The 13,235-nt window shown below is 36.8% G+C and overlaps 1 protein-coding gene across 3 annotated transcripts in view; it reads left to right on the top strand.

The window, feature by feature from the left end:
- LOC139961078 (dynein axonemal heavy chain 12-like) overlaps positions 1-13,235 on the top strand; it is a 52,304-nt gene that overhangs the window by 17,743 nt on the left and 21,326 nt on the right. For all 3 annotated transcript variants that reach the window (XM_071959943.1, XM_071959942.1, XM_071959941.1), the window contains 18 exons: positions 49-278; positions 665-848; positions 1,338-1,562; positions 1,879-2,061; positions 2,350-2,466; positions 3,114-3,305; positions 4,160-4,308; positions 4,953-5,091; positions 5,317-5,483; positions 6,099-6,291; positions 7,342-7,622; positions 8,203-8,463; positions 9,053-9,245; positions 9,983-10,144; positions 10,708-10,902; positions 11,458-11,591; positions 11,913-12,156; positions 12,606-12,782. In XM_071959943.1, coding sequence (XP_071816044.1) covers positions 49-278; positions 665-848; positions 1,338-1,562; positions 1,879-2,061; positions 2,350-2,466; positions 3,114-3,305; positions 4,160-4,308; positions 4,953-5,091; positions 5,317-5,483; positions 6,099-6,291; positions 7,342-7,622; positions 8,203-8,463; positions 9,053-9,245; positions 9,983-10,144; positions 10,708-10,902; positions 11,458-11,591; positions 11,913-12,156; positions 12,606-12,782 — 3,426 coding nt within the window. The remainder of the gene's footprint in view (positions 1-48; positions 279-664; positions 849-1,337; positions 1,563-1,878; positions 2,062-2,349; positions 2,467-3,113; positions 3,306-4,159; positions 4,309-4,952; positions 5,092-5,316; positions 5,484-6,098; positions 6,292-7,341; positions 7,623-8,202; positions 8,464-9,052; positions 9,246-9,982; positions 10,145-10,707; positions 10,903-11,457; positions 11,592-11,912; positions 12,157-12,605; positions 12,783-13,235) is intronic.

Below are 13,235 nucleotides of genomic sequence, written 5' to 3'. Positions count from 1 at the left end.
TTCACACATTCTGATTTTATTTGAGCGTCTACCTCTGCTATTCCGCAGCTTCTCCGATCCATCATCGACGTCAACTTGCCCAAGTTCTTGTCGCATGACATCCCTCTCTTCAACGGTATCATATCGGATCTGTTTCCAGGGGTAGTCCTCCCGAAAGCAGATTACAAGATATTTTTAGATGCCGTCGAGGAAGTGTGTCAACAGAAGAATCTTCAAACTGTAGAAATCTTCAAAGAGAAAATCATTCAGACCTATGAGATGATGATTGTAAGGCATGGGTAAGTGGATTACTTATTGCTACCTATGAAATTATGGCTTTTAAGTGTAGGTAAGCACCTGTTGTTAGGTCAATGAAGTTGTAATAATGATTGTAAGGCATGGTTTAGTATGTTTTGTTATTTATGGAACAGATGGTTGTTAGGCATAGGTAAGTCCCTGTTGTTAACTAGGAAGTTTTAATAATTATTGTAAGACATTGGTTTAGTAAAATGTGTTATTTATGGAATGATGGTTGTTGGGCATAGGTAAGCACCTGTTGTGAAGGTCTATGAGTTACACATTAATAGGTACTAGAAACTAGATATTGCAATTGTTTAACATGGTTTTGTGTTGTAATCTGTCCAAGCATCTTTACCATGTTTTATAATGTTACCTTTGTTAACAGGTTTATGTTAGTCGGGGAATCTTTTGCTGGTAAGACTGAAGTCCTTCATGTTTTAGCAGAAGTCCTGACCTTATTAAACGAAAGGGGACTCAACGAGGAGGAAAAGGTCATTTATAGAACCATCAATCCCAAGTCGGTCACCATGGGGCAGTTGTTTGGTCAGTTTGATCCTGTCTCCCATGAGGTAAGTTTTATATTTCTTTTAAAGTTGGAAGTCAGTACATGATATGAAGGTAGCATAGAGTTTTTTTTTGTGGGTGTTTGGCACTATTTCATACCTTAAGTGGGTTAGAAAACTTTTTCATTGGGTATATATAAGTGGGAGTCCTTCTAGAGCTTTTATGAAATCATACTTTATTCACTATTGATGAATGGTGAGATGCAATATAAGGTATTATACCACAAAGTTAGTCATAATTCAAAAAGAATTTTCCCAAAGATAAAATACTTTGCTTCTGATAACGAGAAATATTGAAGTATTAAAGATTTTAAAATTATAACATGTTTTTGCAGATTTTGTAAATTTGACATCGATATTTAGGAAGGTGCATGGGAGATGAATGCGGTAACTGTATGGGTCCATCCTCCCATGTCCCCGTCAATATATCAATATGTCCAAAGTCTACTGCAACTATCTGTAACTGTGTGGAAATATTGTTTAATTTTCTTGCAGTGGACAGATGGTGTAGTCGCTAATACCTTCCGTGAGTTTGCATCGACCGACACCCCAGATCGGAAGTGGGTCATCTTCGACGGACCCATCGACACCCTTTGGATCGAGAGCATGAACACAGTGTTGGACGATAACAAGAAGCTCTGCTTAATGAGCGGTGAAATTATACAGATGTCTCCACCTATGAGTCTGATCTTTGAAGCAATGGACTTGTCTCAAGCATCGGTAAGCTGCTGTTTTCTCTTTATCTTTCAAGAAATCATTCGTAGTAATGTTTGTTTACCTGAAGCTTGGGATGAATTTTGTTATACCAAGGTTTGCTGACTTCTCATCTGAAACATTTTGAAACTCTTCTGAACTTAGCTGGGAGGAAGAGGAGAAATGGTTATTCTTTTTGTGAAATGTTTCCACCTTTGTTACCGGTAGAAAATATATATATTGCTGTCCGACAATGGGACATCTCCTTTCATAAAAGTGACGAATAAATGAACAATATACTGAGACCGCAATGGTGGAATTCTCTTCGTTTTTCCCTTTACAGCCTGCTACCGTCAGTCGCTGTGGAATGATATACTTGGAACCTTCTAACCTCGGCTGGCGACCAGTCTTGAAATCCTGGATTAACGACCTACCAGAGATGTTGAAGGCAGAAAGTGCTCTTATCAATGCCCTGTTTGATTGGCTCCTGGAACCATGCCTTGTCTACTTACGAAAAAACCTAAAGGTAAACCTCAAACCAGAAATCTCTCTGCTTGGTCTTTTGTGCAATGTCTTTTTCACAAACCCTGCTATTTCCTTTCCTATCTTTAATTTGAATTTATTTTCCTTACATACAGAGTCTACCACAGTCATTTGTGAAATATCTTGTTCATACAACCTGTTCTCAATACTGCTTGCCCTACTATGATTTTATAAGTGTGTTCTTTTTAACTTTTCTTTTTTTTGGGGGGGGGGAGAAGAGGGTAAGGTACTGGTAAATAATTCTTCTTTCACTGCCGATATTTCTACTCAGGAGTACGTTCCTACCATGAACAACAGCTTGGCCAGATCCCTGATGTCTTTTATCCGAATGTTCCTGGATGATAACTTAGATAAAGCTGATGCCAAGACTCTAAAGACTTGGATAATTGTAAGTAATTTTATGCAACTTTTCAACCAGTAACTTGTTTGAATATCTATTTTGCATTCTTTGAAATAAAGAAAAAAAATTTCATCAAATTTTAATTTATGAAAAGGAAATATTCTATTTGGTGCTCGTGCATATTTTGAAAGGTATCCTTGTGTTGCTGCTGTTTTACTTTTATCCAAGTTGGTAGATTGAATTCACCCAGTGGTGACATGCTTATGATCCTCTCACATTTTGATGTTTATGAGGTATTTTCCACATTATTGTATTAATTTTTGTATGTTCTTTTTAAAGAGAATGTGATTTGGTTAGTAAAATGAAAGAAGTAGGCCAAAAAAGAAAGAAAAGTGATCATACTTACAAAATAACACATATTCAATGGCTATAATTATGAAAAGATTGGATTTATGATGTTTTCAAAAAATTTCAATACTAGACAGATAAGTAACATATTGAATTGTTCATCTCTAGAAAAAAACTATCAAATAATTGATAATATCTCCCTGGCCCACTCCCAGCATCCCATGATCCCTCCCTCGTCCGCTCCCATCAATTCATGATTTCTCCCTCACACGTTCCCATCTATTGATGATTTCTTCCTCACCCGTTCCCATCTATTGATTATTTTCTCCCTTACTCCTTCATTTCAGTCTACATTCCTATTCTCCTTGGTGTGGTCTGTCGGTTGTACGACAGATAACAAGGGCCGGGTCAAGTTTGACACCTTCCTGAGGGATGTCCTCAACAATAAATCGGAGGATAATCCGTTCCCGGCTCAAGTCGGCAATAAGCTAGACGTTCCTCTACCACCGGAGGGTTTGGTCTACGACTACATGTACGATGTAAGTTCACCTGATTCACTCATTCAATTATTATATTCAGACACAGTGTCTGTGTTTCTGTGCTTGGAAGATCCTGCAGTGCATTGATATACATCTCAATCGAGTGTGATGTAGACGTAATGACATTGTGAACACATACATATAGTTTGTTCACATGAAGGAGACAAAATTCTAGGGCTTCAAGTTGCCTCCATCCTGCCAAATTCTTACTTTGACCTGTGAAAAGTCATTCAGTCATTTTTGCATCATGAAAGAATGATAAGTGGATTTGGTGTACCTTTGGGGAATCACTGTCATTTCCTAAAATAATATATATTTGTTGACTCGATGACAGGTGTCCCTAGCTTCATTGTCTGTGATGACCATGGCATTGTCTGTGATGACCATGGCAGCTTACTTTGTAAGATGATCAGCTTCTTTTGCTTACTCCCTAATTCCTACTGTAGCTTCACTTGAGGACATTTAGAAAGTAACTAAATGGCTCCTGTATGACTAATAAGGTGGTCACTGTAAGGTTACCTTGTCAAAAAGGAAAGCTTCAACAGCATATAAAGTCCCTCTAACAGGGCTGTATCAATCAAGAATATCTCTGCATAAGAGAAGCTCCTATTGTATGAAACTGCAGAGCACAAAAGGATTCTGTCTCCTGCAGCATAGCTGCAGTAGTGATGCTGCAGCCCCCTCAGCTTGTGGCTTTTGATAGTGCTTTATTGTAATTAGTGAGTTACTGCAAGACTACTATAAACCTGATTTGATCATCAGTTAGGCGGAGCTCTAAGTTACAGCCACCATGAAGAAGTTTCTAGATCACCATTTATATTATCCCATTTGCATTTTGTGTGTCATTTGTCCAGTTCAAAGGTCGTGGGAAGTGGATTCATTGGAATGAAACCATTAAAAATGCTGAAATTGGTCAAGGTCGTAAGGTTCAGGAGATCATCATACCAACCATGGACACCGCACGGTATACATACCTTATGGACATCTGCATCAGGCACAAGAGGTTTGTATTGTCTAAACTTAGTAATACTCCAGTGTTGTAAAGCATGTCATGCTTGTGTGTTTGGCTAGGTTTAATATAAGTCACATTATTATGGTAATTTTATACTTGACTTTCATGGTCATTTTCAAATATATAAGAAAAGTAGTCATTGACATAGGGTATATCTATAATGTTATAACACCTTAGGTACAGACATATATATGTCATTATATGAGACACTTGACTGAAACAAGGAAATTTATAATCATCAGAAACTAAGTGGTTTATATTTTGTTTGTTTCCCCTTTTGGTTTATGAGAATTTAGCTTCATATATAATGTTATCTGTTTATCATCTTATAAAATATCACCTCCAGTTGTTGTTTCACAGCTCTGGAGTTTAACCCTTGCCGATGACATTTCCAAAGTTTGGTCATCGTCCTAAAGATTGTTTTGCAGAGGTATCATATTTGTTGGACCAACAGGTCCTAAAGATTGTTATTTTAATGTTTTTAACTTGCAGAGGTATCATGTTTGTTGGACCAACAGGTCCTAAAGATTTTCTCTCATATGTTTTTGCTTGCAGAGGTATCATGTTTGTTCTTTTATATGATTTTTTCTTGCAGAGGTATCATGTTTATTCTTTTATATGTTTTTTTCTTGCAGAGGTATCATGTTTGTTGGACCAACGGGTACCGGCAAGAGCGTCTACGTGAAAGATAAATTGATGAACCATCTCTCCAAAGATGACTACCTGCCCCTCTTTGTTAATTTCTCAGCCCAGACAAGTGCCAACCAAACTCAGGTAAAGTGGAACGAACAATAAACATGACGTAACACAGTGATATGTAACATTATAACATGCAAATATGGCAGATTATAGTGGTTATTTATTGAAGCAAAATTAAGCAATGCATGATGGTATAAAAATACAATACATCATTGAATAATATCCATATTTATGTTATTATTGGATATATTCATACTATGTTGGTTTTCATGTGTCTTTCGTAAATCTTTGGTCTTTCAGGACATAATCATGTCCAAGCTGGACAAGAGACGTAAAGGTGTGTTTGGTCCTCCGATGGGCAAGAGATCCGTCATCTTTGTCGACGATCTCAACATGCCGGCAAGAGAAGTCTACGGAGCTCAGCCTCCTATTGAACTATTGAGACAGTTCTTTGATCATGAAATATGGTAGGTATCTCACCACCCCCGCCCCTCACTGCCACCCCCAGCAAAGTAATCATTATGTGAATTAATGTTAGTAGACACTCTGTCACCATGGAATTTCGGTTCTTATTTCATTGGAGTTCAGCCAATATGTTAGTATTGCTCAAATACTCACAATAGCTGATTTGGGGTTTCCTCAAGTACTTTCTCCTCAATTTTTTGTTTGGAATCAAATGTTACACAGATACGAGGGAGTTGTGGTTTTGTGTTCCATTTCCTAAGTGAAAATCCAATACAAGGTGACCATGGACTCTTAAAATCTTCAAACGAATCTATCACCATAAAGTTCCTACTTTGAACAAAATTAAAAGCGAGAAAATGGGTTTGCAAATCTTTATTTGATGATTTAATTCAGTCATATCAAATCAAGTTCATTCATTTTAGTTTCTTTATATTTTGCAAGAAAATGATAAAGACATTGATAAACTGAAAAACTGATCAAGTTTTGTGTTTTGACTAGTTTTAAAATTGAAAGTTTTCTCTTTAACTTGCTTAAGTAATAAAAAGTACTTTAAAAGGATACTTTACAGATTAAGAAAAGAAAATAACATCAAAGGCACATTTCTCCCTCTTTAACAGGTACGACAGAAAAGATACCTCCAAGATATCCTTGGTAGATATCCAATTCTTGGCGGCCATGGGTCCTCCAGGGGGCGGCCGTAACCCCATCACACCAAGGTTCCTTCGTCATTTCAACGTGATCGGTATTACAGAGTTCAACGATGAAACAATGCAGAGGATATTCTCATCAATCGTCAGCTATTACTTCAGGGTGAGATACTTTTCGTTGTAAATTCTTTCGATGACTGGAATTAGTAATATCATAAAGGAAATTATTTTACAAAAATTGGGTATTCATTGGTTTGTTATTTTTTTTTAATTGCATTTGTAAGACAGCCCCTGTGTGGTTATAACATTAACTATTTTGTATCTGTCAATTTCTGTAATGGTAAATTGGTCACTTAAGCAAATATTCTTCAAGGATATGATGCAGTTTACTTCAATGCTTCTCCAATTCGCCCCCCCCCCCTTCCACAAAAGAATGCAAGTTTGATTCGTATTGGTAGAAGTTAATTGTGTCAAAAGCTCTTGAAATTTGCACCAATCTATGTGACATCAATTCTTTGCACCAAAGATCAGATCACTGTTCCAAATCTCCTGATATTCAGTTGTGGTGACCTTGACCTTGGCCCAAAGGAAGTCATATTTCCATGTTACTGTCTGTGTTATTACTGTTTACTTTAATTGTTACTGTTATAACTGTTTACTTTAATTGGTACTGTTTACTGTTATTGTTACTGTTATTACTGTTTACTTTAATTGTTACTGTTATAACTGTTTACTGTTATTGTTACTGTTATAACTGTTTACTTTAATTGTTATTGTTATAACTGTTTACTTAAATTGTTACTGTTATTACTGTTTACATTTATTGTTACTGTTATTTCTGTTGACTTTAATTGTTACTGTTTTTAGTGTTTACTTTAATTGTTACTGTTATAACTGTTTACTTTAATTGGTACTGTTTACTGTTATTGTTACTGTTATTACTGTTTACTTTAATTGTTACTGTTATAACTGTTTACTGTTATTGTTACTGTTATAACTGTTTACTTTAATTGTTATTGTTATAACTGTTTACTTAAATTGTTACTGTTATTACTGTTTACATTTATTGTTACTGTTATTTCTGTTTACTTTAATTGTTACTGTTTTTAGTGTTTACTTTAATTGTTACTGTTATAACTGTTTACATTAATTATGTTATTACTGTTTACATATATTGTTACTGTTATTTCTGTTGACTTTAATTTACTTGCAGGCCAACGAATTTCCTACAGATGTCTTTTCCAGTGGTACCATGGTGGTACAGGGTACCTTAGAGGTCTACAAACAGGCCACTGCTAACCTCCTCCCGACACCAGCCAAGTCACATTACACCTTCAATACGAGGGATTTTGCGAGAGTTGTCAACGGCGTTCTCCTGATTACGAAGCCAGCCATTGAGAATAAGAGGACAATCACCAGATTGTGGGTGCATGAGGTCTACAGGGTATTCTATGACAGGCTCATAGATGATAAAGATAGAGATTGGCTGTACAGGTAAGGGTCAGAGTTAAAGCAATCATTAGCAAAACTCTTTGGGCATTGCTGTTTGGTCAGTGCCAATCAAACCTGATAATTTTGTGCTTGTTTGCTAACATTCTCTATGGCATGGAAAAGGTACAGAATGACTCTACAGGTAAGAGTCCGACTTGATGCAATGTCCCTATGGTGTTTGGTGATAGGATGTAAATTACTGGAAGATTGTCTGAGCATGGCTCTACAGGTACAGGTCAGACTTGATGCAATGTCCATGTGGTGTCAATGATGTGAACAGTTGTATCATCTGCTGTTTCTGCTTTTATCATTGTCAAACATTTTGATGTTATGCTGACTGTACATGAGGCAGTTAGCTGCTGCTGAGGTGGTTACAAATTATATTTTTCAATCACAGTCTTTGCACAATTGTCTTTTACACACTACAAGAAAACTTTCAAACTATTGATCACTATAATACTGAATTGAAACATGATAAAATGTGATCTTCTTAATTTCTAGTGTAGCAATCTCCCTCATTTCTTAGCATCTTTAGTATATATATCAAGTAGTTTTAGTAAAATTCATTCTGTTTTACCTACAGCTTGACCAAGACTCTGGTGAAGGATATTTTCAAAGATACGTTTGATGGGGTGTTTGAGCATTTAGCTGCACCAGGTGAACCTGTCATGGAGGACAATATGAGGTCACTGATGTTTGGGGACTACATGAACCCTGACCTGGAAGAGAATGATCGGATATACGAAGAGGTCAAATCCGTGGAGGAATTCAACTCTGTGGTAGAGAGCAGCCTGGAGGAGTACAATAATACACATAAGAATGCAATGAACCTGGTCATATTCAGGTAAGGAAACATATAAGAGTGCCTTCAACCTGATCACGGTTAGGTTTGAGCAGATAGGTAAAGATCATAAACCAATCGTATTAAACTAATGAAAAATTTAACCCTTGATGTTGAGGTGTACATGTAGAAGGTAAACAAAAAGTACCTTGAACCTGCTCATGATAAGGAGCGCGTGAAAATTGGTGATAAAGCATCTTGAACCTAGTCATAATAAGGTTTACTTAGTGTATGAAGGTTATTGAAATTCTATTGAACCTGGTCATGATAAGGGTAGTGTGTGGGGGTTAGTGTCAATTTACCTTACACCTGGTAAGGGTAGAGTGTGCGGATTTGTGTCAATTTATTTTCATTCTTCCTTTAAAAAAGAATTGCATATTGATCAAAAGGAAAAAGATTCTCTATGTGTCCGAAACTGCTTTCATTTCATGATAAATATTGTTGATCTTGTAGGAAAATAGTTCCTATGTAAATAGATAGATACCTTTATTACTTTACAACCTGCAATATGTTTTACTTATCTACAACCATTTGATTCCCAAAACAATGTCCAATTGTCTTGTTATATGTTGCTTTTGTTCCTCTTCCTAAGGTACGTCCTGGAGCATCTGTCCAAGATCAGTCGTGTCCTGAAACAGCCTGGAGGTAACGCCATGCTGGTTGGTGTCGGTGGAAGTGGTAGACAGTCCCTTACAAGACTGGCAACCCACATGTCAGGATTTTCTCTCTTCCAACCTGAGATCTCAAAGAGCTACGGAAAGAATGAATGGCGAGAGGATTTGAAGGTGAGGACCTTTGTCACTTTGAGACTTGACTAATAACACTGGACAAGGAGTCTATATCCAACAAATAAAACCAATCACACACCCAGCATGTTACTAGAAATGCACTTGTAAAATGAGTTTCAAAAGTGACACTGACTTTGACAGCAACAAAAGTTGTGTTAGTCAGTTTAAGGATCAAATAGAGAATCATGGTGAGATAAAAACAGAGGTGTATTTCAAAAACTCCCTTACTCCTCCAGTCCACTTCCCCCCCCCCACCACCACACCCTTTTGCCACCATCCCCACCCCCTTTTACCTTCCCAAGTGTTATTCGAGTTCTTTCCATCGGTAAGAAACATTAACTGCATAGAAGCTGAACTGACGTGGCTTGTCTGTCCGGTTGGTTATAGTGACATTGTACACTAAGAGAAGTCTACCAGGCAGTGTGTTAAAGCTTGGTGTAAGTTATGTAGGAATAGGTTAATGTATTTGTTAATTTATGTTTGTGAGACATGAACAACGGTACACATGTGTTAAAGTTTGTCAAAATTCATACCAAGTCATTTATATCAAAACTAGTGCGATCAGGATATACTGAAAATAATTATGAACAAAAGCACATTAATGGAATATCTCAACTCACACACACATTATCATTTACTTCAATGCTTACAGCTCTAACATTTTGGTCTGTTTGGTTTCATGCAATAACGATCAGTTGAATATTCATGTCATGTTTTATTCATTGTTTCCATAGCAACTGATGAAGACTGCAGGTGCTGAGGGTAAACCTACAGTGTTCCTGATAACTGACACCCAAATAAAGGAGGAATCATTCCTGGAAGATATTGATAATCTGTTAAACACAGGAGAGGTTCCCAACCTCTATGCTGTTGATGAGAAACAAGAAATTATGGAGGTAATAGATTCATAAATTTGCAGAATATGAAGACAATTGTAATAACTGCAGAATATGTGGTTTTGTATCCATGCAAAAGTAAACTCATATAAAATTTCTCAAAAATCATCAGAGAAGGGTTAGTGTTGTAAATGGTATAAGCCATCATACAGTAGACTTACAATTGTTTATCATATTGAAAGTATATTTGTCTTAGTAACAGAGTGGTGGCCTCTTCAGTGATTATCAATAACAGGTGAATCACTTGTTTTACTCTATATAGTTGTAAAAATTGATTGGTTAATTTGAAGGAAATACTTTTAATACAATTAGTACCTTTGTTTTAAATTTGAAAGTATCTATATCTCACATTAACAAGATTATTTACATCACCAGAACCATGCAATCCCTTAGTACGTGTTTGACGTTATCGATAATTACCTTCTAGCATTTTTCTGTGGCAAGAAAATCTGCAATTCTTAATCTAAATCCTTAATTGCTCTGTGAATATTAAAAACTATTACATCATGTCTTTCATGCTCTGCTTAAGTTTTTAAATACTATTCATTCTTGGTTTTGCACAGGCTGTTAGACCAGTGGCCCAAGCTGGTGACAAAAATGCAGACTTCAGTCCCTTGGCACTCTTTGCCTTTTTCGTGAGCCGTTGCAGGGAGAACCTCCATGTGATCATCGCATTCTCACCGATTGGTGAAGCCTTCAGGAACAGACTTCGTCAATTCCCATCACTGATCAACTGCTGTACCATTGATTGGTTCCAGGTAAAACAGCTATCTATTGGAGAAAAAACACTGCAGAATTTTACCTTTTCTATTGTGTGTTCAATACTCACAAGACTCAAGAATAGAAAATCCAAGTTTAATACAACGTAATATTTCAAAGCTTGCTGCTTAAAACAAGATTTAAATTTATTCAGATTTAAGTAAATGTAGTCACTTTCTCTTGAAATATTTCACTGTTTATTAATAAGATTTGATACCTGGTATGACGACAGGAATAACTAGCCTTAAAAAATATTTCAATCATGTTTGTAGTAGTACATGGAAACATCAGCTTTCCATTGTTAATAGTTTAAATGGTCAAAATTTATCAATCTATCAGAGTGTATATCATATAGCATGACCACCTAGCCCCCCCCCTTCTCCCCACCCAACCTCACACTCCCTGTTAACCCAGAAAATCTTCAAGGTAAACCTTTCCAACTGTTCAAAGATATGCATGATGTATGCAATAGGTACACTTAAGGCTCATTTATCATGAAATATTATTCCATAAGGTAACCATACATAATAAAAAAAATGTTTCTCTCTGCTCAGGCTTGGCCAGAAGATGCACTTGAGAGGGTTGCGTTTAAGTTTCTGGAGACAGTTGAGATGGAGGAGAAAGAGAGAGTTGATGTTGTTGACATCTGTAAACACTTCCATACCAGTGCGAGAGCTCTTTCAGAAAGGTAAGTGCAGCCCTTGATAACATTGATATTTTTGTAAACAGTTCTGTAATAGTAAAAGAGCATTTTCAGGCAATTATAAAAATGCAAGTTTATTATTACAATGTAACTGTTGGATCGTCTGCCAAACATTAACAAAACACTCAGAAATGTATCAATTGTCAGAAAATCCAGATAGAAAGTAAACATGAGAATGAAAGAGGAATCTCTTCAGTAAAGTGATTCGCAAGTTAGCAAACACATTTAGCACTCTGCAGACATTGAGTGGTAATTTCTGAGACCATCATTTTGAAGTAATTCATTTTTGGTTCGATTCATGCACAGGTTCTCTGAAGAGCTGAGTCGACATAATTACGTGACTCCGACCTCGTACCTAGAATTGATCTCAGCGTTCAAGAATCTTCTGACAAAGAAACGTGATGAGACTTACAAAGCCAAGAAGAGATATGTGGTCGGTCTGGAGAAACTAGCCTTCGCCGAGAGTCAGGTCGGACAGATGCAGGTAGAACTGAAGGAACTACAGCCCCAACTAGTGGTGGCAGCAGAGGAGAATGACAAAATGATGAAGGTAAGCGTGTAGGGTCCATCTTATGCATAGGGAATTTGCAGCACATATCTGAAGAGAATGATGAAGGTAAGCGTGTAGGGTTGATCTAATGCATGGGGAGTATGCAGGACATATCTGCAAGGAGCATGGAAGGAGGAAAGATTCAGAGTTTTAGTGATCTTTTGGTATTATTGGCATAATGAATAAAATGGGTTAAAAGGAGACACACTGCTCATCTTAAAAGAGGACTGTCATGATAGGGTTCTGAGGAAAATGTGAAACTAATTAAAACTGTTTTAAGCAGATATCTGAATGTATCACTCTCTTTAGTTTGAGTATGTTTGTTTCCTTTCCTGTCTAAATCAGTATCTCAAATTCACAGTATTTGACATCAATAAACACTTTAAGACTTTACCCAGTATGTTGAAAGCTTTCTCCCAATCATTTCTTAAATCTTCTCCCCCTTTAAGGTGATCGAGAAAGAATCGGTGGAGGTGGAAGCGACCAGCAAGAACGTCAGGAGGGACGAGGCAGCCGCCAATGTGCAGGCAGCAGAGGCCCAGAGTTTAAAGGACGAATGTGAGAATGAACTAGCAGAGGCTATTCCTGCTCTAGAAGGAGCCCTTGCTGCCCTTGATACACTCAAGGTTTGTATCTACTCTCTCAATAGTTTGTACCCCAAACCAAAAAATGAGCTGGAATTAGATAAACCGTACCACATGAGGGATTAAATAGCAGGGTTAATAAATATTAAGCTGCAGTGTGGTTCTTTATACCAAATTACTGTTTCAACTCAAAATGTTTTAAATTGGGCACTGCGTGAAGTCAGTTGTCCTTTGAGGGCGTATGTCACCAAGGACAATGTCAGAAAAATTGCATTAAATCTGACTGTCTAATTATACGGCGAGAATTTAGTCACTGAGACTGACTGAATCATATTCAGTATTTTTATAAGTTGGTTCAATTTTCTTATTTTCAAACATTCTCACCTTTTTTCTTCTCATTGCTTTTTGTTTGTTTTTGTTTTTTTTTTCTTTGCAAGTTAATATAAGACTATAGCCTAGATTGTTTACATTAAGAAATTAATGAGGATGCTTAAG

The sequence above is a fragment of the Apostichopus japonicus genome, chromosome 20 (genome assembly GCF_037975245.1).
Source record: "Apostichopus japonicus isolate 1M-3 chromosome 20, ASM3797524v1, whole genome shotgun sequence".
NCBI classification, from domain to species: Eukaryota; Metazoa; Echinodermata; class Holothuroidea; order Aspidochirotida; family Stichopodidae; genus Apostichopus; species Apostichopus japonicus.
This window is presented reverse-complemented; position numbering and strand designations above follow the sequence as displayed.